This window comes from Pleurodeles waltl, chromosome 7 (assembly GCF_031143425.1).
Source record: "Pleurodeles waltl isolate 20211129_DDA chromosome 7, aPleWal1.hap1.20221129, whole genome shotgun sequence".
Taxonomy (NCBI): Eukaryota; Metazoa; Chordata; class Amphibia; order Caudata; family Salamandridae; genus Pleurodeles; species Pleurodeles waltl.
This window is the reverse complement of record NC_090446.1, coordinates 564,815,937-564,843,177: the sequence shown is the minus strand read 5'-3', so window position 1 is coordinate 564,843,177 and position 27,241 is coordinate 564,815,937. Positions and strand designations below refer to the sequence as shown.

Genomic DNA, 27,241 nt, shown 5'->3' with positions numbered 1-27,241 from the left:
TCTGTCGTTCAAACCACAAATTAAACCCGTGGTCCGCACATGCTCGGAATACTGCACTCTCTAAAAAGGTTCCTGCGGTATCATTTCCAGCAAGAAAAACGGTCATCCAGGCGCTGATAATCTCAAGACTCCGTTACTGTAACTTGCTCTACATTGGACTTCCTGAACGCTCACTTGACTGACTTCAGGTGGTCCGGAATGCGCACCAGCCTTCTTCTGAACCTACTTTCAAGAACGCATATGGCCCTGCACCTACGCCCTCCACTGACTCCCAGTAAGACAAGCAATTGCAATGCAACGGGTCTTGCACTACGTCGATTTAGAGCTATTAGCGTTGTAAACACCTAACCGGACTTTTCTTGCCACATTAAATGAAGAAAAAAAACCCTAACGCGATAGCACTGTGTATAAAGCAGCGAGATCGCGCTGCGAAATAAAGTGAAAAAGTAGTTTAGAAACCAGACGGAAAACATGGAGGCTTGTATGTTTCCAGTTGTTTACCAGTGCTCTCGAGGAGGGCTAAACACCGGAAAAGGCATGACGTATGAATGCCTTTCATGAATGAAAACAAGCAGATTTTAAAAGGCAAGCCCAGGAACCAATGAAAGTGACTCACGTAACATGGGCGTGGTTAAACCCCCCCAAAAAAGATATTAGAAGAGAGATGGAGCGTTTTGCGCTCGCCCCTAAAAATTAATCTTGTTTAAGGCATTAGTAGTGGTTCATGGGGCACTCTACTAGGCAGACGCTCAGAGCTAGGCTTAACTTCTACGCCGCCTCGAGAAATTTGCAATTGGCTAACAACCTTCTTGCTACGATTCCCCAGCATTTGCCACTCTAGAGCCAGGGGGGACTATCCCTCTCCTTCTTAGGCCCAGTGCCATGGAATAAGCTCCCTCTCGAGCATTGTGCAGTGGGCACTGTTTCAGTGTTCATAAAGTTGAAAACTTTACTTTTCATGAGGTCTTTACAATCTTACATATTCCACTCTGCGACCTCGAGCGAAGTGTAGGGACACTCCCTGGTGTAGTTGCTTGTGATACAAGTTGCTGTCATCATTCATCATCATTTTGAACCAGCTTTGTTGCTGAAGAGGAAGAAACTATTTTTGGGCAGATGGAAATGATATGCGTAGGCAGTGTGCAGGTACTCATTGTAAAGAAAGCCATCAAAGTGAGTTGACGTATGCTATGGTGGTTGGCAGCCAAATGTGATTCACAGCTTAACTTAACACTGACCCTAGACCTCTGTGCGTATGTTTGTTATGTATTTTTTGGAAAAACAGTAGTCTGACAAGATAGCTAAAACTATCTCAAATGTCTCATATGCAAATCTTGGCAATGGTGCATGATTTTGGCCCAGTCTGTTCACTGGGCTATCTGCAATAAGCTGTTACCAACGGATACATCTTTAAGTATTTAATCAAGTTGCAAGGGCAGGGCAATATTTTATAATTCTCTGAGCTAAATTATGGTATGATCTCATTATACAGCAAAGGAAAGAACATCCTGTCTTTAATAAGAGAAATTAAAATGCCTGAGATGTCGCTCACACCATTGGTGTTTAACAAATTTGTGTGATGGTGAGCCACACTTGGTTATCAAGTTCCTGGCTTTAGAGCTTTGCAACTGATTATGCACTATTACGCGTGAAAACAGCATTTTGTAAACAGTCCCAGGACTGGCGACAGTATCTTCCTGTTACATTGACTCTTGAGACAATACTGGTTTACACCAAGATTCACTCCAGAGGTTAGAGTGAGTACAGTGGCCAATGTCTCGTAGCTACAATCTAGGATGAGGGGAGGATGAGGGAGTGGTCCCGCTAGAGAGCAGTGGGGTCTCCGAAGTGCATATATGATTGGGAAGCCCATTTAGCAAAGGCATAACCTGATTAATTAGTGTACGGGTAAAGAGGGCAGTTGTCTATCGGTATATATACCCTTAGTCCTGTGTCTGGGTTTTGCAGAGAGCAACATAGCACCTCAGGATGGCTCGAATCTGGGCGTGGCACGGTACTAGAATTTCATAGATTTAATTATAGTTTGGCAGACAAATATTGTGTCCTAGTGGTTAAAAATGTAAACTCTACACACATTGGGACTATGTTTTTGTAAACAATGTTTAGGGCATTTTCAGCAAAGATATTCTGACGCGGAGTCCATGGTGTTGTCCTTACCACAATGGTTTCAATGAAATGTTGCAGTGGATGAACCCAGCCTCCTGGGATTTAGGCGGAAGGAGGTTTTGTCTTCAACAGCAGCTTGTAAGCTTGGGGGTTCCTTATTGATGTCGTCCCTGAACCCTTCCTAAAAGTGGGAAAACTTGGCATAGTCCTGCAGAGGTGTTCCAAGGCATTCCAGAGCTTAAAGCCCTGTAGTTTTGTCTTACTTTATTTGGCTTGCTTTGTCAGTCTAAAGCTGCCCCAAAGTACGATCGATTTTTCTTGAGGATATATAGGGCCTAGCCCCTTTTTTATTTTTGTTGAACCATTTGCCTTTCCTCACACCATACAGGATCAGTGACCAGTCCCTTGTGCACTTTACATTTTATTATCTGGGCGTTTGGACCCACAGTTGTAACTCTTACTCAGCAACAAGATGATATGCGTGGGTCACTTTAAGAATTTGGTCTAGTCCTGGTGGTCCTGTCTGGCTGAAAGGGAATCTGAGCATAATCCGCATACGTTTGGAACTGTGGTTGATACTGCCTGATTGTCTGTGCCCAGCTTCCATGTAAGAAGTGAAGAGCAGTTTTGCAGAATGAAGCACTAGATCATTTTAACTAAAAAGTAAAAATATATATTGCCTTTTCTTCTTCTTTTTTAGGGTGGGTTGGAGGGTCAATGGGTGATGGTTATTAAAAGATCCTCTGGATCCACTACAGGCCTAGACTTGTCAACATCACCCATATTTCAAGGTGTTTCAGGAGAATGTCACAGTCCTCTATGTTGTATGCCACAGAACTTTTGAGTCCGAGTCATAGCAAGTGTGCAGTGAGAACCCAAGGCAAGAAAGGATAATGCTCCCGACCTCTGGTTGGAGCATATAAGATCACAGTAAGTACTACAGCACCAGCTAACGCATGGATAACGAAGTCACTGTTTTAAGTACTATTAGTACAGGGTTGGTCTGAATCTGGGGATGAATCATGTCAGTTAACTAAATTACAAAGGTTAGAAGTGGATGACAGAGTTTAGAAGAATTTTCTGAAGCTACTGAGGGATATTTCCTTTAAACATTTTGCTTGGGGACATTTCAGAGAAAACAGAAATTGTTTTTTTTTCTACCAGCATCACTTGCAGGATACTCGATGGCTCCACTCTTTTTACCTTAATCTTCAACTTACACATTGATGTAGACTCCACTCACCCGAATCCATGGTTCTCAGAAAATTGAACACCATGTGTATGCCAATGGCGATCAAGTCCATTTCAAACTAGAAAGAAAATCTTTTAAGCTTTCAAACATATCACACAGCTTATATCGGGCACCCCAGTAGACGCTAAATAATTGGCCCTGCATGACTGAGGCAAAATTAAAATTTTGCTCTGCAGCCTTGCAAATCTAGCCACTCTTCCCTTCACATGACAGATTCTCTGGGCCCTCATCGATCTCCTGTGGAAAGGTTTAAGTATTCTCTTAAAAAAATGGTTGTTCTGCTCACAGTAAAGGCCTTCTAGCCTCTTATCACTATTCTTCTCACTGGTCCTAGAAGAGCTAGTGTTGTGTCTGGATTATTGCAAGGAAATCTATTCAGACCTCCAAAACCACTCCCTACCTAAACCGCATCAGTTTCACAAATAGTAGGATTCAGTTCCTCTTTCGTTTTTCCCCTGCTTGATTTGCAGGTTAAACATTGTTATCCTAGTGGGTCCAGTGGAGTAAAAATGTAAAAACCCTTCCTTGGATCCTTCATCTACATACATGAAGGAGATGTTCCATTTGTCTACTGAACTTGATCATTGTTATTTCCTCCTCTTAACATCCATCGTTTATTTCCTCTTGAGCCCTGTGAGGCCATCCTGAGGTGCTATGTTGCTCTCTGCAAAGCCCAAAGAAAAAAAATCATCAGAATATTTTTTAATACATATTTTGTAAATACAGTGTTGTTGGTAATCCCTTCCAGAGATGCAGTGTTGTCTCCTGCTTTGTTGTGATCTGTTGCAAGAATAATAAACAAATTCACTGAGTTGGAGAAGTGCTTGTCCTGAAAGATGTGCTGGATGGTCTCTCCTCTTCCATTGGGTACAGACATTGTCTGTTTTATTATTATTATTCTTTTGGTCAGAATTAGGGGTTTGTCAGTAGTAGGTTGTGCATTGGCTGTTGACAAGGTGTCGGTGATGCCAACGTATAGCATTTTTCCTTCTTTAACACACCCTGGTTTTTCAAGATATCTTTGGAAGCTGAAAGGAGATTGAACAGCTGATCGTGATTAAGGTTTATTTGGCCATTCTTGGCTGAGGGGGTTGGTGGCCTCCATGTGGTCTTTGACAGTGGTCTTTTCACTTGGTAAATGACTGCTATTGTGGATGCCCTGCATTGGAAGTGTTTGTAGGACTCGTTACTCCAGGAGTACTCTCTTGGTTACCATATTTGTGCCTGTGGATCAGAATGGTGAGTGCTGAAAGACCGGCGGCACCCTTTTATCACTGACTTGGATCACGCGAGGGTCATAGGCTAACAAACTTTTGCGTGTGTAATCCCCGGACAACATGCTGTCTAATTCCGGGCACTAAATTGCAGTACTTTTTCTCTGTTTTGTCATTTTTAACACAAATTAATAAGGTCTTGAAAAGATTTCACCTCATTAGCACTAGTACCTGATTACAGCAATCAGCAACTGAAAGGTAGTAAGTTGCCCTTTGCAAAGAGACTGCCACTTCCTAGCACCACTTGCGGTACCTTTGAGTAACCTTTGATCTGTTTCAGCTTGAAGCTACTTTTAAATGCTAAAATCTCGAAATTGTGTGGCAAATGAGGTAAATCTGTAATTATGCGAACAACTCTGTGCCCCCAGAATCTCATTATCCCCGTGGATCTGGTTATAGGCGATGGTAGGCCCACGGCAGAGGAATGCTTAACGAGGAATTCCTTGTGTACTGCAAGGGGATGCATACTTTTGACAATCTGAAGTGCATGTCTAGGCGTACATGTTGTGTACGTGACAGAGTATGACATTTATAGGGATTGTGCCGGTAATACGCCCTACAGGGGGCTTCTAGATCTCGTCAAGGCAGTTTAGTCTATTACAATTTGTGTTAATTGTAAGGAATTTGCAGGTAATAAACCACATGGGACATGTACTTTTTTTTTTTTTTTTTACAATAATGGGATGTATTTTATGTGTGACCACCGATGAACAGGTTGCATTTTGAATACTAATGCATGTTACTTATTGTGCAGTCGGCATATAGGTTACTGCCTGTTTAGAAACAATGTACATTATGTCCCATACAGGGAAGTACATTTTATGAGCTGTACGAGCAATACATGCGCCACTTAGCCAATGATCGTTGTATGTGTTATGAGCTATAGAAGGCACGTATATGTTACATACTGTGCAGAGGGGACGTCATTTACTGATATGAGCTTTAATGGTGCACGTTGCATAGGCGCTAAATATATTATTAAGGGCTGATGAACTGCACAGGAGTTTGCTGCATACAACATATACCGAGTATGTATTTCACTGAAATTGCGTTTTCAGATAATACAGAGGGTTGGACTTTTCATCCATGGTGCTGGTGTGTTGCCTGCGTGCGCCGTTTCGTGGTTGTGTTGTTGTATGTAGAGGGGTGTAGTTTCTGTCGTACAGTTCAGTTTGTGTAGAGGATGTGGCCGGATGCTTTTCTCTCTGTGGGTTGCCCTCTGAATGCCGTGCAAGGCAGCGAGCGAGAGCGGCCAGTGGGCAGATGGCGTGTTTCCGTGGGGGACACGAAACAAGTGTCTGATTGTGCCCCTCGAGGCATGTGGTCTGGAGGACGGCTCAGCCGCCTGCCACTGGTAACCTCTTGCAGCCCTCCAGACTCCAGCACAGCCTGGGGCTTAATTCACAGTGCTTGTTCTAGCTAGAGTGAATAAACGTTTTTCGTAGAGCTCGGACTGAGGGCAGAACAACTAACTGCTGGGCGCTAGCTTGGCGTGCTTTGTGTGTTGTGATGAGAAACTGCGGCTTTGGAGCACTGCAGAGCAGGCTCAGCTTCTAAGACCCCTGCACACCAAACCCTCACGGGAAGCTGTGCGTGGATTCAGACCCATGCCCATTCTTTTCTTAGCCCCTCGTGCTTCCACGCTGCAGTGGTGGGTTTTGTTCAGTGAGGTGTGTGTGTGTGTGTGTGTGTGTGGGGGAGAGAGGAAGCACGAAGTGGTCCAAAATAAGAGCAGCCAACAATCAACATGTTTTGGATGCTCCCTTTGCAGAGAACCAACACACCCTAGGTTACCCGTGTGCGGCAGCAGCTGGCTGCCCACCTGCCCGCCTGGACCGCCTGGACCAAGGCATCAGAAACTTGCAGAAGTCAGAGCCCCACTGTCCTAAAAACCGACGACCCCACACACTGGTAGAAAACCAGAACTACATTGCTATTAAAACAAGCATTTGCAATGCAACGGGTCTCGCGTTTGCTCATGTTACAGCTGATAGGTGAAAAGTCGGGTTAGGAGTTTACAACGCTATCGGGCAAAAGTGCATTTATGTACATAACCCGAAAAAGTGCAATTAACTATGTAAAGCGCTCGACTTCTGCCAAGAGAGATCGCGCTCGTAAATTAGAGAAAAAGAAGTCCACGAGCCTGATGGAACACAGCGAGCCTCGCATGTTTTCTGTACTTGGTCGCTGCGCTCGAGGAGGGCTAGCCACCGGAAAAGGCATGACGTATGCGTGCCTTCGACTAATGAAAGCAAGCAGATTTTATTAGGCAAGCCCACGAACCAATGAAACACACTGACATGACGTCGACTGGGCTCTCAGCCCTTTTCTAAACACTAAAGCATCTCGCTGCTGCGATACGCATGCGCGAGCACATGCAACGCAGACTCGACCCTAAAAACAAAATGTTTTAGGGCTTGCCTGCACAGCGCTTGCGTTGTGCTTGTGAAATATCTTGTAAAAAAAAAAAAAAAAGCTTAAAACTATTACCACTTTTTTCAATCCATCAATCATTGGTATTTATAAAGTGCAACTTATCACCCCAGTGGGTATCCAGGCGATGGAGTGGTCGAGTGTGCTAGCTGTAGGGTAATCGCCGGTCGAAGAGCCAGGTCTAGAGTTCTCTTCTGAAGAGGGTAAGAGTATGAGCGGTGCGAGGTGAAGAGGGAGGTTATTCCATGCTTTGGCAGCGACGTGGGAGAAGGCGCCCCCTCCTGGGGATGTGGGTGAGGGAGGCAGAAGGAACTTTCTGGTGGGTAGGTGAAAAGATTGTCTGTGATCTTCGGTCCAGTGTTGTGGAGAGCCTTGTACGCAAGGGTGAAGATCTTGAATTTGCATCTCTTGTGGACGGTTAGCCAGTGAAGGTTTCTGAGATGGGGCGTGATGCTTGCTCGCCTGAAGAGGTTGAGAATGATCTTTGCTGCAGTATTCTGAATGGTTTGCAGGCGATGAAGGAGCTGGGCGGGGAGTCTGGTGTACAGGACGTATGCCGTAGTCAGTGTCTGGCGATGAGGGCCTCTGTGATGGTTTTCCTGGTGCTGACAGGGATCCAGTTGAAGATTTTCTGGAGCATTCGCGGGATGTGGAAGCCTGACGAGGCCACTGCGGCTGCGTTTATCTGCTGTTTGAATGAGAGCTCCTTGCGGGAATGGTGAGTCAGGGTAGGGGGGGAGTACCCAGTATGGTCAGCCACCAGGAATTGTCCAAGGGGGAGGGGGTGGTTACTGAAGATAACTTCAGTTTTGCCTGCATTATGTTTGAGGCAGTTGGACTTCATTCACTCCGCGACATTGGCCATGGCACTTTTGAAGTTGGATCGGGCAGTGGCGTGTTCTTCCGAGAGGGAGATAATTAGCTGCGTGTCGTCAGTGTAGGAAATGATCTTGAGTCCATAGGTTTGGACGATCTCCACCAGCAGGGACATGTAAGTGTTAGTGTGGGGCTGAGGGAGGACCCCTGAGGGACGCAGCAGATGATGTTCTTGGGTTTTTGATGTGTAGGGAGGTAGGTTGATCATCTGGGCGTGTCCTGTGAGAAAGTCGTGGATCCATTTGAGGGCGTTGCTACGGATTCCCAGGAAGTGGAGTCTAGCCACCGGGGTGTGATGAGAGACCATGTCGAGAGCAGAGGTTAAGGAGGATCTGATGTTGTCTGTGGCAGAGAGCAGGGTGGTTTCGGTGTTGTGGCCTGCTCGGAATCCAACTTAGGAGAGGGATCCAGGAGGTTGAGCCTTTCCAGGTGATCCAAGAGTTGATGGCTTTTTGTAGGACTTCAGCCGGGAAAGGGAGCAGTGAGATTGGACAGTAGTTCTTGAGTTTGTTGGGGTCCGCTGTTGTGTTATTTTTTTTTTTTTTTTTTTTTTTTTTTTTTAGGGAGAGGTTTGACCTCGGCTTGTTTCCAGATCTCAGGGATGGTGGCAATGTTGATAGAAGTGCTGAGAATGGGGGTGAGGATGCTGCTGATCTTGCTCTGGCTGAGGTTGTAGGCGTGATGAGGGCAGGGGTCGTTGGGGGAGCCAGAGTGGTTGGAGTTCATGAGGGCTGCTGTCTCCTGGCAGGTCAGCTGTTTCCAATCTGTGTTAATTTCCCTGGAGGTGACGTCTGTATGGATGAGGAGGTGGTCGATGCTCGAGGCGGGGGAAGTTACTGTATATGGTGGTGGTTTTGTCATGGAAGAAGTTGGCAAGGGCTTCACAGAGGGTCTGTCGGGGTTGGAAGGTGTTCGCGGTTGCAGCAGGTTAAGTGAACTCCATGACGATTTTGAAGAGTTCCTTTGAGTCATTGTTGCTGGCTTCAAGGCGGCTGCATAGGACGTTCTTTTTTGTTTCTTGAAAGTGGTACCTTTTTGAGCGTTCTTTTGAAGGTGGTGCAGTCTGAGGGCTTTTTGCTAATTCTCCAACATGTTTCTAGTCACTTGCATTCCCTCTTGCTTGCCTGGAGCTCGGGGAAAACCAGGAGGCTGGAGTGTTGGTTCTACTGGTTTTGGACTTTCTGGCTGGGGCTACTTCTTAGGCACATTTGAGGATCCATTTATTGAAATTGCGGGTGCCTGCCTCAAGGGTAACCTGTAGGGTTGGGTTTGTTGGCGTTGAGGGCGGCGGACCATTGTGACTCTGTGATTTGACCCCATCTGCAATGTGGGTGGCATGGGGGGGGCATGGTGTGTGCTGGCTTACCATCTATGGAAAAGTGGATGATCTGTTGGGCAGTCCATGTGAGTTCTGTGGTGTGGGAGAAATGGATTCTGTTGCTGGCCATGAAAATGGGGTCGGGGGTGTGTCCTGCAGTGTGTGTGGGCTCGGAGACAAGTTGCTTGAGTCCGATGGTGTCTAGGCTTTCCAGGAGATCAGTGGAGTTATGGTCTTTGTTATTGTCTAGGTGGAAGTTGAGGTCGCTGAGAAGCATTTAGTGTTTAGAGTTGATCGCTAGGGAGGTGATGTGTTAGGTAATGACTCTGCAGAAGGTGGCGCGGGGGGGCCCGGCGAACCGTATATGAGGGTACTTCTGCGGTGGTGGCAGCAGCATAAGAGCGGACGATGAATTTGAGGTGCTCCATGTTGGGTGAGGGTTGGTCCTCGATGAGGGTGCATTGGAGGTGGTCCTTATGGATGGTGGCAATGCCCCCACCCTGTTAGTTGATGCAGTCTTTGTGGATCATCTTGTTGCCTGGCTGGGTTGTGCAACAGATGTCTGGTGGCTGAGGGCGTGAGCCAGGTTTCAGTGATGAACAGCAGGTCCGGGTTGAGGGTGGTGATGGTGTCCCAAACGTCTTGAGGTGTGTTTGCTGAGGGATCTGGTGTTGAGTAGTAGGCAGAGGAGGGCTTTTCCTGTTGGGCGCAGAGAGACTTGGTGATGCAGGAGAAAGGGCATAAGAGGCAGGTGAAAGGTCTGACCGTGGTCCGGGGGGGATGTGGTGCAGCAGTTGTTTCGATTCCTGGTGTTGAGGTCTCGGAGCTCGGTCTCAGAGTAACATTGGCAGGTGGGACAGCCAGGGTCCTTGCGTTGGACGTGGTCCAGGCATGGATGGGTGCAGATGGGCTTGTCTTTGGTGAGCCTGCGGCATGGCTGCGCTGCGGCCTCCATTAAGTAGGTCTTGGGGTGGGAATCAGCCACGAGTCGGCAGTGGGAATGCGGGGATAAAGACCAAGAGAAAAGTGAGTCAGCAAGGCGAAGAGACAAGTCCAGACAAAAGAGACCAGTCCTGATAAGCAAGGAGCGGAATGGAGGAAAAAGAGCACCAAGAGTTCAAAGTCAAAGACCAGTCCAGGAAAATGACAAGAATATTAAAGGAAACTCTGCGACAGAGAGACAAAGTCCCAGCAGGCAACAAGAAAAATTAGAGGCAATAGGTGGAGAGCGAAGAGAAAAAGAAGTCCGATAGAGGCAGCACAAGTCTAGGCTGGCCACAAGACCTGCCGCGGAGCGACAATATTCAGGGCTCTGAGGCAGGACCTGGCTTCTGGATCACTCTCGTTTCCTTGCTTCATATTTGTCAGCGTCTCCTGCTCACCTACTCCTTCCTCCTAGGCTTTTGAATTTTTTTCTGGCTGTGGAGCATGGACCAAGAACAGTGTCCTTCCTGCGGCCAGTGTCCTTCCACTAGCCGCAGGGTTCTCCAGGTACTTTGTTTTTTCCATTTACTTAATACACTCATAAAAGAGTGCATGTGTCTGCTGTCCATCATGCCTATCACTGTTGCGTTTTTGGTTGCTTTCTTCCACCCCAAAGTTGTTTGCCCCCCCCCCCCCCCAGCACCGTCTGTGCTTAGTTTTTTTTTTCTTTTTTTTTTTTTCACTTTTGCAGTTTTATCTGGTGCCAACTCAACCCAAATGTATTGGGGCCCTTTTGCAGGAGCAGCAATTACATTATAGAAGTTCGGATTCATTCATTCATTTTTTAGACATCAAGAGATTGTTATTTTTCCAGAACCACAGGATGCTTAGCCAATGTCGAGACTCTGACCTGGTTCCCCAGTTATTGACAACTCTGGTTGTAACGCTGCATCTTCTTGCCCCGGTCTCACTCCCTTGTGTTCCTTACCCCTCCTGCCATCTTTTATGTTGCGAGCAACACCTGCCCCCCCCCCCCCCCTCCTCCCCCCAACACACTTCCCACCTGGGACACAAAAGCTGGCAAAGTCTTTTGGCTTTGTAAATGCTATTTGGCTTTGTCAATGTTTTTAGACATGTTGCACCCCAGCGCTTAAAGAAAAACAGAGCTGTATGACGTGGTCAATAGTTGTTGCAGTATAGTGCTCTTTTTTTTCCCTTTTGTTTGAGTCACAATGCACAGCAGCCCGCTCCTGTGTAACATGTCTAAATAAAGATTTCAAAGCCAATAGATCTCGCAAAGGCAAAACCTGTTGGCTTTGCCACTGCTTGTTTTGAGCCCTGGCACACTTGATGGTGGAGCAGTTATACCGGAGTGACTGACCCTTTCTAACCCCCATGAGAGTGCGGCAGTCTGCTGGTCTAGCATGAGTGAGTAGTGTTGAATTTCACTCTGAAGTGACTGTAGATGACATGGTGCCTTGGGTACTCTGACATCATTGTGAACGCATTGTGTCATGTAACCTCATCTGCTGCGGGTTATGTGGCATTTTGTATGGACTCAGCCTGATATGAGTGTGGGTAATGTGATATTTTTTAGTTTAGGCTTGCGTCAGAGAGGGCGATGTGATGTCTTGCAAATGTTTTTCTAGAGCGTGCAATCACCCTAAGGTATCTTGGCACTAGGAAGAATGACATGATAAACAAGCATTGCTAAAGATAATAGATCTGGCTTTGGCAAGCTGGCACGATGGTGACTTTTTTGTAGTTTAATTATTTTTTATCATTTTTGGGAAATGCTGAACAGTACATGCTGGCTGGCATAAGTGGTTGCCATGTGCTTGCCAAACGAATTTTAAAATATTAACTGTTGCATACATTTTCATAGAGCAGTAGAGATGCTTCCAACAGGTTGGTGCACTTAAAACCGTGTACACTCTGCTTTTGGTTTTAATGCACATCACAGAAAAAGTTGATTGTCATTGTCATGTGGAATATACATTATTGACTTTGAATTAATGTAACCTTAAGACCTATTTTCAACCCTCAAAGGCTCAAAAACAGGATAAAGAATGGAAAGCAAAAAAAAAAAAAACACTGGCAAAGTAAAGTTTTTGTCAAGCAGTCCCGGCATTGAAGTATACTTTTCAGGCAGATCTGCACATCTGCACATGTGATTAGGAAAAGGCAATGAGACACAATTCAAGAGAGCCAGTGCCGGAAGTGGACTGGCCCCCATGACACATGCTTTATGATGTGGCAGGTGGAAGCAAAGTATGAATGACAGCTGAACAGACCAATTGATGAAGAAAGCTGAGCCAGAGCCCCTCTTTGTATGTACTTTATGAGTTTCTTTAAATACATGGCGCTGTTAAGACATAAAAAGGTTGTTCCTTGGCACTTCCAAAAAGAGGAAGTAGAAAACATGCAAAAGGACAACAAATTAACAATATGGATAGGTCTTCGGTGCCTCGTGATATAGTTTGTGTTCCATGAGAAGGAGACCGGACGATAGGCTAGCCCCAGCTTAGGACAGAGTGTACTGAAGTCTGTGTCTCCGCACAACATCCACTTAAACCATGCAGGGTGAAGCTGCATCTGCAAGTTGCAACACAAAAGCATGAACTGAGCACTAACCATTGCAAACCCAGACAAGAAGACCAGTAGTAGGTACATTGCATCAAACACTAGACTTTAAAATGTAGCCAGTGCAGGGATTATATAGCCTCTGACGCATGGTAAAGTTGGCAAAGGCTGCATACCACTCTCACTGCCATATTCTGAATATGTTGAATCATGTATGCAGGCTGCGGTAGCATGTGTTCTTGTAGTCCAAGCTTGAAAAATCCACACTGTGATCGCCGCTTACTCTAGCTGAATCAGGAGGGTAAGGCTGGATCTTCCGTTGAAGATAATTGGAGGACTTCTCTTCCACTGGGCACTTCCCTGGTAGTCTGGAGCCTTTGGAGGCCGGTTTTGAAAGTCCAGGGCCACTCCTAGTGCCTCTGTCACTTACACAGCTCCCCAATATTAATTGCAATAAAAACAGGGAGGCTTAAAGAAAGGGAGGAAGCGGGGTTCGGTAGAGAGAAGGCGAACAGGGAGAGAGGAGAGAGACAGTGGATGGATGGATTGTGCCCTGAGGTGAAGGTCGTGGGGTTGGTTTGAGCATTTTGGGAAGGCCCGCTGTTGTTCCCCATTCTGGCCCTGGGAAGGACCAAACCTTCTCTTTCTGGGCCTCAAAGGAGAGGTTGTTATCAAAAATAATGCCCCAATTCTTCACCTGCCGCACAGGAGACGCAATTGGACCAAGACGATCAGGCCATAGTTGGTTCTCCATTGTGTTCACATGTGTAGTGGGAAGAACAAAAGGAACATTCGCTGGCATCATCTGTGCATGTGTACACTAAATATGTAGTTACTGGTGACCCGGCACCAATCACCATTGCTACAAAGCAAGGCACGTTCAGATAAATCTAGGGTTGAATGTTTGTGGAGAGGACTGTGGCCACGGAAGTGAGCTTAAGTCTAAAAACAGTAGTGCTAGAGTGAATTGGAAGATTTGGATTCAAATCCATTTGCCTTGCCTCTGTAAAGAAATCTGGGTCTACAGGGAGTGCAGAATTATTAGGCAAGTTGTATTTTTGAGGATTAATTATATTATTGAACAACAACCATGTTCTCAATGAACCCAAAAAACTCATTAATATCAAAGCTGAATATTTTTGGAAGTAGTTTTTAGTTTGTTTTTAGTTTTAGCTATGTTAGGGGGATATCTGTGTATGCAGGTGACTATTACTGTGCATAATTATTAGGCAACTTAACAAAAAACAAATATATACCCATTTCAATTATTTATTATTACCAGTGAAACCAATATAACATCTCGACATTCACAAATATACATTTCTGACATTCAAAAACAAAACAAAAACAAATCAGTGACCAATATAGCCACCTTTCTTTGCAAGGACACTCAAAAGCCTGCCATCCATGGATTCTGTCAGTGTTTTGATCTGTTCACCATCAACATTGCGTGCAGCAGCAACCACAGCCTCCCAGACACTGTTCAGAGAGGTGTACTGTTTTCCCTCCTTGTAAATCTCACATTTGATGATGGACCACAGGTTCTCAATGGGGTTCAGATCAGGTGAACAAGGAGGCCATGTCATTAGATTTCCTTCTTTTATACCCTTTCTTGCCAGCCACGCTGTGGAGTACTTGGACGCGTGTGATGGAGCATTGTCCTGCATGAAAATCATGTTTTTCTTGAAGGAGGCAGACTTCTTCCTGTACCACTGCTTGAAGAAGGTGTCTTCCAGGAACTGGCAGTAGGACTGGGAGTTGAGCTTGACTCCATCCTCAACCCGAAAAGGCCCCACAAGCTCATCTTTGATGATACCAGCCCAAACCAGTACTCCACCTCCACCTTGCTGGCGTCTGAGTCGGACTGGAGCTCTCTGCCCTTTACCAATCCAGCCACGGGCCCATCCATCTGGCCCATCAAGACTCACTCTCATTTCATCAGTCCATAAAACCTTAGAAAAATCAGTCTTGAGATATTTCTTGGACCAGTCTTGACGTTTCAGCTTGTGTGTCTTGTTCAGTGGTGGTCGTCTTTCAGCCTTTCTTACCTTGGCCATGTCTCTGAGTATTGCACACCTTGTGCTTTTGGGCACTCCAGTGATGTTGCAGCTCTGAAATATGGCCAAACTGGTGGCAAGTGGCATCGTGGCAGCTGCACGCTTGACTTTTCTCAGTTCATGGGCAGTTATTTTGCGCCTTGGTTTTTCCACACGCTTCTTGCGACCCTGTTGACTATTTTGAATGAAACGCTTGATTGTTCGATGATCACGCTTCAGAAGCTTTGCAATTTTAAGAGTGCTGCATCCCTCTGCAAGATATCTCACTATTTTTGACTTTTCTGAGCCTGTCAAGTCCTTCTTTTGACCCATTTTGCCAAAGGAAAGGAAGTTGCCTAATAATTATGCACACCTGATATAGGGTGTTGATGTCATTAGACCACACCCCTTCTCATTACAGAGATGCACATCACCTAATATGCTTAATTGGTAGTAGGCTTTCGAGCCTATACAGCTTGGAGTAAGACAACATGCATAAAGAGGATGATGTGGTCAAAATACTCATTTGCCTAATAATTCTGCACTCCCTGTATAACGCATGTTATTTGGAGCACATGTAGTAAGAAACGCCTCTTGTGAGCCGTGGCCTCTCATCGCACTCACTCAACAGTAATAATAAATAGCATATTAAACTCCGCACGTCTGCGAGTACATAAGCAGGTGCACATTGTGTAATAGGCAGTTTTATCACCAATGGACATTGAGGCTGGTTTCCCTGTACAAAGCTATTGTAATATGCAATCTGTGAGTCGGTCACCAGTGCATATCTTTTCAATTTCACTGTACTGTGGTAGTCTGGAATTTGGCCGTTGCATTGTAGTAAAAATGTGTGAATGTGCGTTTTAAAATAGTGTTTCAAATAGCATGAATTATGGGGCTATTTTCTCTTAATTCCCATAAATGTATGTAGATTCACTGAAAAAAATAAAGGTTAACCATAATGTGCACACCAAATGTAGTACCCTCAACCTCACCCTTATTGTGACAGACGTAATTATGAATATATGTTAGATGTGATTATATACCTCATAATCCTTAAAACCATGAAAGAGACAACTATGAAAGTACATTTCATTTTTGTTTTTTAAATGTGGTGTTATTTAATTACATTGTGCTTTTAGGTGCTATACATTGGTGTACTGTAAGGAAAAACCTTTTTTGCATAATCACCCCAAGTATTTGGACTGATGCTGCTGGTTTTTCAACTCTGAAAGAGCACAGAGTCCTGCCAAGCAGGACTCACTGCCAGTACTCTGATCCTTAAAAAGGTATGTCTATTTGGCATCTCTACAATTGGCATAAGTTAACTTACTTATAAGTCCCTAGTATATGGTATCAGGGGTACCCAGAGCCTCTGGGCGAGTGTACCTCGTGGACATACAACCTATTTTTATAAATTGAGGTTGGATCTTTATTGTGTTGCGTTTTCTTATTTAATAGTTTTGGAATACTTTGCAATTATTGCTTTAATAAAGCCTGGATGCTCTGAGCTGCAGCTATCCAGGACTGAGCTGAGGTTTGACAAACGAACAGGAGTTGTGGCCCCCCCCTCCCTCGCCAGCAGCTGCAAACCTTTAACAATGTAACGATAAACTATGCTTATTATTGATTTATTGTTGGGGGGAGGGGCCATGGGGCATGATAGGGAGAGAGGGCTAGTGCAGAGCACTACCCTCAGTGTGAATGTGTGTTTGGCCAGCCATCTTGGGCCGGCCAAACACAAAGGCGCACTGGGCTGTCTCCAACCCGGCACTGTGTTGGCGGGTTGGAGAGAGCAGGCAGAGGCTCCCAGTCCGCCTCGGAGCGCCAAGCCAGGGCACTCCGGCCAATCCGAACGCTGCTTTCATGCTGCTAGCAGCATCAGAGCAGCGTTTGGATTGGCCGCAGGGCAGGCCTGGGAACCTGTGCCTGCCAGGTAGGCTGAAAAACAACGCAACAGGGAATAATGTAAGTGTTTTTTTTCTTTAAATTTTATTTTTTCTTTTGTCCACCAATTCCCTCTTTACTCCTGCTAAGCGCCGCCCGCCTCTTTTCCATGCCACGAGCCGCTCCTGAAAACAAACCTGACTGGACCCAAGACGGAATTGTCTTTATTACACTAACCTTAATTTCACTTAAACCTTTGGTTTTTCCAGTGATTTTAGTTTTTTTTTTATCGTATACTTAATGCGATAGCTTTCCAACCCAAATCGGGTAGCCAGTCATCCTTATGGATGGCTGAAGACCATGCACAGAGGTGTTAACCCGAAAGGCCTGGCAACCAGCATACCTTAGATTGGCCGACCCCTGCTGGACAAAGCCATGCCCATGCACATGAGGGTTTAGCCAAAGGGTCTGGCCATCAACCCGTTGTGGGTGGACAACTCACGCTTGTGCTGCACATGACATGGGTTGACAACCCCCAAATGTGGTATTTTTTTAGGGTTTTTTCTTAAACTTTTTGTGGGGTTTGCAGACCCTATTGTATGGTTTGCAAATCTATGGCAAGCTATGTGACGGTGGACTGAATACCCGCGGCGAGCTGCATGGATTGATGTTGGGCCTCCCTGGGTGTCTGTGGACCTGGTTTAGGATTTATGGATCCCCAAAAAAGGGCCAACATATGTCAGTGAGGCTTGCCCAGGAGTTTGTGGTCCCTGTCCTTGAAGCTTGCGCCAAGTTTGTCATCCCTCGCTAGAATTGAAATATCACAGGATGGTGTGTGGGCCATTCTAAACCCAGCCCTGGCCAGGGTTCATGAAGCCCATAGCAAAATTAGCATAAAAAAATCTTCATGGAGGAGCACCCTTTTGGGTACCTGCATGAGCCTTGATGGCCAATGTCCACACCCTGACCCCTTTCGTGCCCTTTAATTTTTTTTTCTTTTTTTTTTCTTTTTTTTTTTACAAAATGCAGGGAACAAATACCCATATGCTGTGAAGGTGGCCACAACATTTTCATGAATTTGGGGCCAGAAAATCAGACAGCTTAGGTTCAGTGGACCCAACTTTAAGAGACTAAAGGAAACAAAGGGAGAGAAGGCACCCTCGTCCAGTCAGATTTGAGCATATACTTTGGGTCAGCAATGGTCCATGAACCCGGGTCTTCGGAACTGTGCAAACTGTCTGTCAGTGTTTCCCAACCTTCTGACTTCGGTGGACCCCCACGTTATTACTGGAACCCAGGGACCCCCACTGAATCATTATTTGAATCCGGAGACCCTCACTGAGTCATTACTGGAACCAGGGACCCTGGCCTAAACATTGTTGTTGATGATTTGAACCTCAATACAATACACAGAAAATACAGAAACAATCATTCCATCAAATATATACACAAATAATACCACATTATATTTAATTTGCAACCAAATAAAAAAAAATTTAATGGGACGGTTGGCGCTTTTCTAAATTCAGTTGAAGTTACGCAGTGTCTATTATATACTCTGTTTGATGTGCCTGCACTGCGCCCACGAATCAATCTGAGGATGCTGATTTAATTTTTAGACTCCAATTTCAAGTTCCTTGATATTTATAGTACATTACAGTTTCGAATTGTACATTTAGCCACTTTATTTATGTACACTTAATCTGTTGAAGTGAGCCAACTTCTGAGGAGTCCCGGACCCCCTGAGGATGCTTTGCGGACCCCCAGGGGTCCCCGGACTACAGGTTGGGAACCACTGGTCTAGGTAGTGCCTTTATTAAACTCTGTAAAGCCCACAGATTTTTTTCAACACATCTCTCAAACTACTGAATGGATTTAAGGCAAACTAAGCAAAGGTTCTTCCTTGAGTAAAGTGTTCCCTTCATGCCAAGTGTGATGGAATTACTTTCAGACATATTTTTCCTGCATAAGAGAAGATTTGTGAGGTAATGAAAATTTGAAATGTCACTTGTTAGCCCCCCCCCATACTTAACTTGTCATGCTGAACCCAAAATGGATCACCACCTTAAAATAAAAAAAAATCTGCAGATGTATTGAATGGCACCAAAGCTATTAAGAAAACAAAAGTAAATTTTTGATGGAACGTCAGATCAAATCCTAAGTGCACAGGGGCGGTACTGCCTGCATAGTAATATTTATTTATACATATATATATATATAGATATAGATATATATATATATATATATATATATATATATATATATATATATATATATATATATACATATATATATATATGAGAGAGAGAGAGAAATGAAAGTTAGGATTGGCTAAAACACCTTTACGTATTTTTAAAAACCTCAGGTACTGGAGTTTCTTGCCTTTGTGTACCTGTATTTCTTTTTGATAGTGCTGGTGGTGTGCTTTTGTTATGAAGTCTTGTAGGGGCAAATGTGATTGGTGTTTCTGATGTTGTGTTTAGTGGACATTGTTGAAATATGGAATGGAGTAACTGTTGTTCATGGATCATAATTTTCACCTTTCCCTTTGTAGGTTTTCATAAAACAAACTTAATTTTATTACTGAATTTTAGACTCCTCTACACAACACGCTCTTGTTCTCCATACCTAAATACAAATTATTTAGATGTTATTACAGTAACTTTTAAAAACAATTTTCGAGTTGTTTTTAAAAGAAATGTTTCAAGAATATTTTATTAAAAGGTTTTTATAAACCGATTAAGCACCGGTCCGGGTAAAAAAAAATTTATCTCCTCACTTTTTTGCTTTTATAGTGCTTTTTTTCATAAATTTTAGCTGTGCTCCACAGCAGCCACGCAGCTCTATCTACAACAGGGCTAAAAGACATTGGCCAAGCCAACACATCTCACATAGGCAAGATCTATTGGCTTTGCCAATGCTTGTTCATACAGGCAGCAGCAGCACAGAGACCACCTCCCTAAAACTTGCAGATGACTTAACATGTGGCATTTTCATAACCGTGAGAACTGCCTCTTATCCTTTTCCGACCTGGCATTTTCAAACAGATATTAATTGAAAGAATGGCTGTGGAAGAAAATGTCCTCAGACTACCTCATTCCTATATTCTGTATAGTGTTTGAGGGTTTGATAATGCCTTTCATGGTGTGATTTTTTTTTTTTTTTTTTTTTTTTTTTTAATGATTCACTCAAGTATCCGGGCATTAACTTGATACAATAAGCAGACAATGCCCAACTTGCATCATATTCCGTTTCGATATGCAGCCGAAAATCTAGACAAATTGACTGGCCAAAATCCAACATCCGAGAAGGAGTAGGCTTTTGAAAATGAACAACAAAAAGGAATTCCTTTTCCGTTCAACAAACACAAAATTACACACGAACGTCATGTAGTTTAATTTCCCACACAAAGTTGCTTCAATTCAAAACTCTATTTGGCCAAAGCCTTAGACTTTATTCTAGTCAAGAACCGAAACTTGGAGTCTTATGTCAAAACACCAACCAGAAGCACCCTAAACCTTAATAAATGTATGCTGTTCATCAAAGACGACTTAAAACTGTAGTCCTACCCTAGTGCTGTCGTATATAAACTATGGAAATCAACCCTTAACCCACCACCCCAAAAAGCATATACGATTCCTGAGAGCAGTGGTACCTACAGCAATCAACTTAGCTCTGAAAAGTCAACAACATGACCCGGTCTCTTCTCTTAAAAGGCTTCCATGGGAAGCAATATGTTCCTTCGGTAGCATGCCCCACATACAAGGGTCCCGCTAAATAGCTCAACCTGTGGTGGCTCTTGGAATCTCAGAAACAAACCAAAAAAAAAACAAAAAAACAGCTAGCCACTCTCCACTTCAAGAAAAAAAAAAAAGAAAACATGTGCCAGAACCTCCTTAGGCACTACTAATACTTAGCATGCTGTACCTCCCCAAGCACGACTGGCGCCATGATTGCCCCTTTTGAACCGCTTACTAAAAGTCCTCCTCCTGATCTGGGCCTTGCTGTCTCTTGATTGGCTTATCTTTCCCCCTGTTTTGTACTGAAACATCAGTTAATTTCTTTATTTCTCTCACTTTTTCCTTGTGATCTCTGGGCTTAGTTCTAATTGTTTTCCTCCTCTTCAGCCTCATTTGCTGTTCCACTCCAGGCTTATCTTATTCACCCGTGGATTGTTTCAGACTCTGGGACTGGCTTCGCCTGTTGTAATTTTCAATATATATATATTTTTCCCGTGGCCATTATTACTTCAATATGTAGGCCCCAACATATCTCCTCATCTGCTTTGTGGCGCCAACAATTTAATGAGTTCTGCAATTAGTAATAATCGTTGCTTTTCTTAGGCAGTACTTGTTTTACTAATTAGATAATTAGTATTTTATTGCATGCAAGACTGACACTCAGTAGCCTGCCAGTAACAGGATAGTCTCCATGTAAATGGGTGATATTTTCAGCATCCAGATTGGTTGTCGCATAGCATTAGGAAAGATCACTAAAAATAAATTTGCCTTTTATGAATTTAATGATTTGTATTTTCAGGTTAATTACCTGATTAAAGAAGGAAATCATGTTATTTCCTAATATTGTGGTTTCTCGGGGTGCAGGCTGGGAGTAGAAGTATTTTCTGGATGATGCAAGAAGACTTGATGCCCCCTCGAGGTAAATAAATCGTATGTTGTGCATTTGTTCTTGACGATGATCCGACCTCTCTTTACAGGGAGCTACATCACGACTATTGGAGTGGACTTTAAGATACGGACGCTGGTGATCAATGGGGAAAGAGTTAAGCTGCAGATCTGGGACACAGCCGGACAGGAGCGTTTCAGAACCATCACCTCCACGTGAGTGCAAACGCAGGGGCACAATGATTTCAGTACAGTCACTGTCACACCATGCTTCTATTAATATCTATTTGGATCTTTTAAGTAAAAAAAAAAATCCAGGCATATTATCCAGTAAATCAATTTCCTCCGTACTTTGCATCGTGGAAGTATTTAATTGACTTCTAGCTTTGGAGCCATTGAAGTGGTGATAACTGAATTGGTGTCCAGTGGTTTTTCCTTTAATCTCTACCTGTGTCCCTCTCCATACCCTGTGCTTAGATTGGGACTTGTCCCACCTCCAATGGCTGAAAAGCCTTTCTTTTTTGGGCAGTAGTTCTTAACCTTTTGACTTCTGTTGACCGCACTTAATCATTATTGGGATCCAGAGACACCCTACTGATAGTACTGGAAGGCAGGTACCCCCGACCTCCATTTTCAATAATTTGAACAGTAAAACAGTACATTAAAACATACAGAAACAAGCATTCATCACATTTTAATGGGAAGGTTGAAGCTTTTTTAAATTTAATTGAGGCCATTCATGGTTTATACTATGTTCTGTTTGATGCACTTTTACTGCTCCCATGAATCCATCTGAGGATACGAACTTAAATTTTAGCTTCCAATTTCAGATTCCTTCACATTTACAGAATGTTTTACAATTTTCAACTCTACATTTTGCTTCTTTATTTATATACATTTTATAAATGTATTAATATCCATTTTCTAAGCACTCGTGGACCCCCTCAGAAGGCTTTCCAGACCTCAAGAGGTCCTTTTATCACCACTATAAGAACCCCTAGTCCGAGATATCAATCAATCAATCATAAGATTTATAAAGCGCACTAATGACCCAGTAGGGTCTCAAGGCGCTGGGGGGGGTGGGGGGTGGGGGGGGGAGCTACTGGTCGTAAAGCCATGTCTTTAGGTGTTTCCTGAAAGTTAATAGGTCTTGGGTCTGGCGAAGGTGGAGCGGTAGGGAGTTCCAGGTCTTGGCAGCCAGGTGGGAGAAGGATCTTCCTCCGGCGGTGGGTACGGGGAACGGAGGCAAGAGATAGGCTGACGGAGCGCAGGTTGCGGGTGGGGGTGTGGAAAGTGAGTCTTTTGTTGAGGTAGGCGGGCCTGTGTTGTGGAGAGCCTTGTGTGCGAGGATGAGGAGTTTGAAGGTGATCCTATTTGGTATTGGTAGCCATTGCAAGTCTCTGAGGTGGGGGGTGATGTGACAGCGGCGTGGGACGTTCAGAATGAGTCGGGCGGATGAGTTCTGGATTCTCTGCAGCTTTGTTTGAAGTTTGGTTGTTGTTCCTGCATATAGGGCTTTTCCGTAGTCCAGTCGGCTGTTGACCAGGGCGTGGGTGACAGTTTTCCTGGTTTTGACGGGAATCCACTTGAAGATTTTGCAGAGCATGCAGAGGGTGTTGTAGCAGGAAGAGGAGATGGCGTTGACCTGCTGAGTCATGCTGAGTGTGGAATCCAAGATGAATCCCAGGTTACATGCGTGGGTGGTGGGAGGTGGTGCGGATCCTAGGGATGTGGGCCACCAGGAGTCGTTCCATGCTGAGGGGTTGGCTCCGAAGATCAGGATCTCTGTCTTGTCTGTGTTTAATTTGAGGTGGCTTGCTTCCATCCAGCTGGCGATGGCTTGGGGTCTGTTGTGGAGGTTGTTTTTTGCAGCTGTAGGGTCTTTCGTGAGGGAGAGGATTAGCTGAGTGTCGTCTGCATAGGAAATTATGTTGATGTGGTGTGTTTGTGCGATGTTGGCGAGTGGGGCCATGTACACGTTGAAGAGCGTGGGGCTGAGTGACGAGCCTTGGAGGATGCCACAGATGATTCTGGAGGCTTCTGATAGGAACGGTGGAAGGCGGACTCTCCGGGTTCTGCCTGAAAGAAATTATGAGATCCAATCGAGTGCTTTATTGCAGATTCCGGCGTTATGGAGGCGTGTGCGGAGAGTGTGATGACATACCGTGTCGAAGGCTGCGGAGAGGTCCAGGAGGATGAGTGCTGCTGTTTCTCCTTCGTCGAGCATGGTCCTGATGTCGTCTGTGGCAGCGATGAGTGAGGTCTCGGTGCTGTGGTGTTTGCGGAATCCGGATTGGGAGGTGTTGAGTGCCTTGCTGTCTTCCAGGAATCGGGATAGTTGGTTGTTCACGATTTTTTTTCAATAACTTTGGCTGGGAATGGGAGAAGGGAGATTGGTTGGTAGTTCTTCGGGTTGTCTGGGTCTGCATTGGGTTTTTTGAGCAGGGTGTTGACTTCTGCGTGCTTCCAGCTTTCTGGGAAGGTGGCTGAATTGAAGTAGTTGTTGATGGTGTTGCAGGGGTAGGAAGCGATGATGATATTTGCTTTATTGAAGATATGGTGTCGGCAGGGGTCTGGATGGTGATCCGGAGTGGATGGAGGCCATGGTGTTGGCGGTGTCTTCTTTGTTGACGGGGGTCCAGGTGTGGAGGAGGTGGGTGTTGCTTGGGGGGTTGGGTTCGTGGGTGTTTGTAGTCCGCTGTTGGGCCTGGGGGGTTGAAGCTGTTGTGGATTTCTTCTATCTTTCGATGGAAGTGAGTTGCGAGTGAGCTGCAGAACTCCTGTGATGGCGGGGGTTCGTTGGAGCAAGTCTTGGGAGTGGAGAGCTCTCTGATGATGCCGAAGAGCTCTTTACTGTTGTGAGCGTTGGTGTCAATGCGGTTTTTGAAGTTAGTCCTTTTGGTGGTGCGGATCAGTCGGTGATGTTTGTGTATGGCATCCTTGAACGCGATGTGGTTGGAGTTGGTAGGTTCGCGGTGCCAGGTTTTTTCCATTCTGCGCATAGCTGTTTGGATTCCTGTAGTTCTGGGGTAAACCATCTGGCCTTGACTCTGTGGAGGGTGTTTTTTTTTGAGCGGTGCAAGGGTGTTGGCGCAATCCTCTATCCAGCGATTCAGGTTGGTGGTGGCTGTGTTGGGGTCCATGGTCTCAGGGGTGGGTCCTAGGCGAGTGTGGAAATCAGTTGATCTGTTGATATTTTGCTCCAGTAGCGTCGGTGGGGAGTGGGCGGGGGGAGTGAGTGCGGTGGTGGTGGGTGACTGGCTTCTGGTAGGAGAAGTGGATGCAGTGGTGGTCTGTCCAGCTGAGTTCAGTGGTGTGGCTGATATAGACGTGGTTGCTGGCTGAGAAGACAGGATCGAGTGTGAGGCCTGCGGAGTGGGTAGGTGAATTTACGAGTTGTCTGAGGCTGAGGTTGTCGAGGTTATCTAGCAGGTTGGTGGTGTTGGCGTTGTTGTTTTCTAGGTGAAAGTTCAGATCGCCGAGGATGTACTCTGTGGAGTCGGGCGTTGGTGCTGACGATGTCAGCGATGGCTTCACAGAATTGAGAGTGGGGGCCTGGGGGTCTATAGATCAGAGTTCCATTGAGGGTGGTGTTGGCGTTGATGTGGATTCTGAAGTGGAGGTGCTCGTCGAGGTCGAGGGTGTCATGGGTGCTGCTCGAGACTCTGATGATGCTTTTGTGGACTATGGCGATTCCTCCTCCTGGCTTGTTGGTGCGGTCTCTTCTGGTGATTTTGTAGCCTTCAGGGATGGCTATGCTTATGTCGGGTTCTGAGGCCGATATTGGGTGAGGTTGAGATCAGTAGGTCCCAGAGTTCAATTGCGTGTTTGTGGATGGAGCGGGTGTTGAGTAGGATGCAGCGGAGGTGGTTGTCAGCAGGTCTGTCGTGGTTCTTTGGGGTGCAGGTGAAGCGGCAGGCTTGAAAGGAGAAAGGTCCCTTGGTGTTCTTTGGGGAGGACAGGAAGCAGGTGGTGGAGGGGCGTCCTGGATTGAGGGCGTGGAGATCGCTGGCAGTGTAGTGGCGAGGAGAGGTGTGGGGGCCTTGTGGGCCAGGGTGAGTGGCGCTGGGCGCAGTCCAGGCGCGGACGGGCTTGCCTTTGGCGTGCAACAGCTTTCATAAGAGGGGAGGTGGGAGGGTTTGGCAGCTGGGAGGAGGGAGGGCTGGGCGAATAAGAAGGCTGGGGCGGTGGGGCCGCAGGGTTCAGCGGCGGGAAAGACGAGGGAGAGGAGGTGGGGGTTGGGGGGCGGGGACGTAGCGGCAGGGTTTTGGAAAATAAAACCAGAACAAAGCCCAGGAGGCCAAAAACCAATAAGAAATAAACCAGCAGAGTGGAGGTAGCGCGGGGCGGCGGTGAGAGGAGCGACCTGCCTGCTGGAAGCAGGGTCAAGGGTCGCTCCTGTTACTGCGCCGCGGCTTCCATAAGAGGGGAGGTGGGAGGGTGTGGCAGCTGGGAGGACGGAGGGCTGGGTGAATAGGAAGGCTGGGGGGTGGGGCTGCAGGGTTCAGCGGCGGGAAAGATGAGGGAGAGGAGGTGGGGGAGGAGGGGCGGTGCCGTGGGGACGCAGCGGCAGGGTTTTGGAAAATAAAACCAGAACGAAGCCCAGGAAGGTAAAAACCAATAAGCAATAAACCAGCAGAGAGGAGGTAGCGCGGGGCGGCGACGAGAGGAGCGACCTGCCTGTTGGAAGATATTGAAAACACAAGGCAGAACTATTGACTTGCATTGTTCATCATGGAAGTCATTTACAGCTGAAATGTCAGTATTGGGTGTATTCACACTTCCAAGTTGTAGTCATGGAATTGTATGGCTTCCTCTCCAAACACTATTGCATCTGGCACAATATAAATGCTGGAGAGTTTCAGCCGTACTCGGCTTGTCAATGTACATGTTATATAAGGTCTTAGACGTTGAGTGTAGAAGAGGATGACTATACCATAATAACATGAACTTGTTTTTGAGTCCCCCACACTGCTGTAGTCTTATATCTCTTACCTGTGTTTTTAATAGATGTTACTATTGCCAGTCTCCGTTGTGCTCCTTTATTTCTAATGCAGAAGGATGAACCAGTGACCTGCAGATCACACATATTTCAGGCAGCTACTTCTTAACTCAAGGAGCTATGTTACCTGGTACCACTCAGCCTAGAGTACAACATAGAGGACCTTTTGGGACTGAAGAGGTTCAGAACTATTGCCTCTTTGTCTAACACAAAGCAGGATTGAAGGAGGGGTGGTCTGTGGACACTGCAAATTATAACCTTGTGAGAGCAGCAGATGAATCTGAGGGCTTGGGTGATAAGGAAGAGGGTGGGGGGTAGGCATGGTCCTGTGCAGGGAGGACTGGTCTCCCACATTCACAGATGTATGGATCCTCATCATTCCAGAAGTTCATCATCCCTCGCTCCAGTCACTACTATACAAGTTCTGTAACCCACATACCTTTCACTGTCATTGCACTGCAGTTGTGAATGAAAGCAGTCCCTGCTATTCCAGTACTAGGTCCTAAAAATAGTTTTGATGTACCACTGCAATTTCTTATGCTACCCACTTGTCGCACTTCTTCTTTTTATTGGAGCAGTGTGGTTTACACATAGCTCTGCCACATTACAGACTTTTAGCAGCACCTGAAAAAATATTTCTGGTAGGCACTAAGTTGTGTGATAGCACACTCTTAGGGGATACATATGTGCACCTTGCAAGTAAATCCTCAAGTCTGATTGGCTGTATATGTGCATCTGTTCACAACAAGCTGTTACATACATACCATGATGCAAAATGAGAGCCGTAGCCCTCCTGCTGTTGACACTTGCATTAGTTGATTGTGGCACCTACATTATTGCAGGCTTTGTGTGTATATTCAGCTTGCCTGGCAGTTTGGGACGGTCTGTTATCATGAGTAGCATG

General features: G+C 45.6%; 1 protein-coding gene across 1 annotated transcript in view; it reads left to right on the top strand.

Moving 5' to 3' along the window:
- Positions 1 to 27,241, top strand: part of LOC138304351 (ras-related protein Rab-35-like) — a 98,843-nt gene that overhangs the window by 50,493 nt on the left and 21,109 nt on the right. The window contains exon 3 of the mRNA XM_069244327.1: positions 21,428 to 21,551. Coding sequence (XP_069100428.1) covers positions 21,428 to 21,551 — 124 coding nt within the window. The remainder of the gene's footprint in view (positions 1 to 21,427; positions 21,552 to 27,241) is intronic.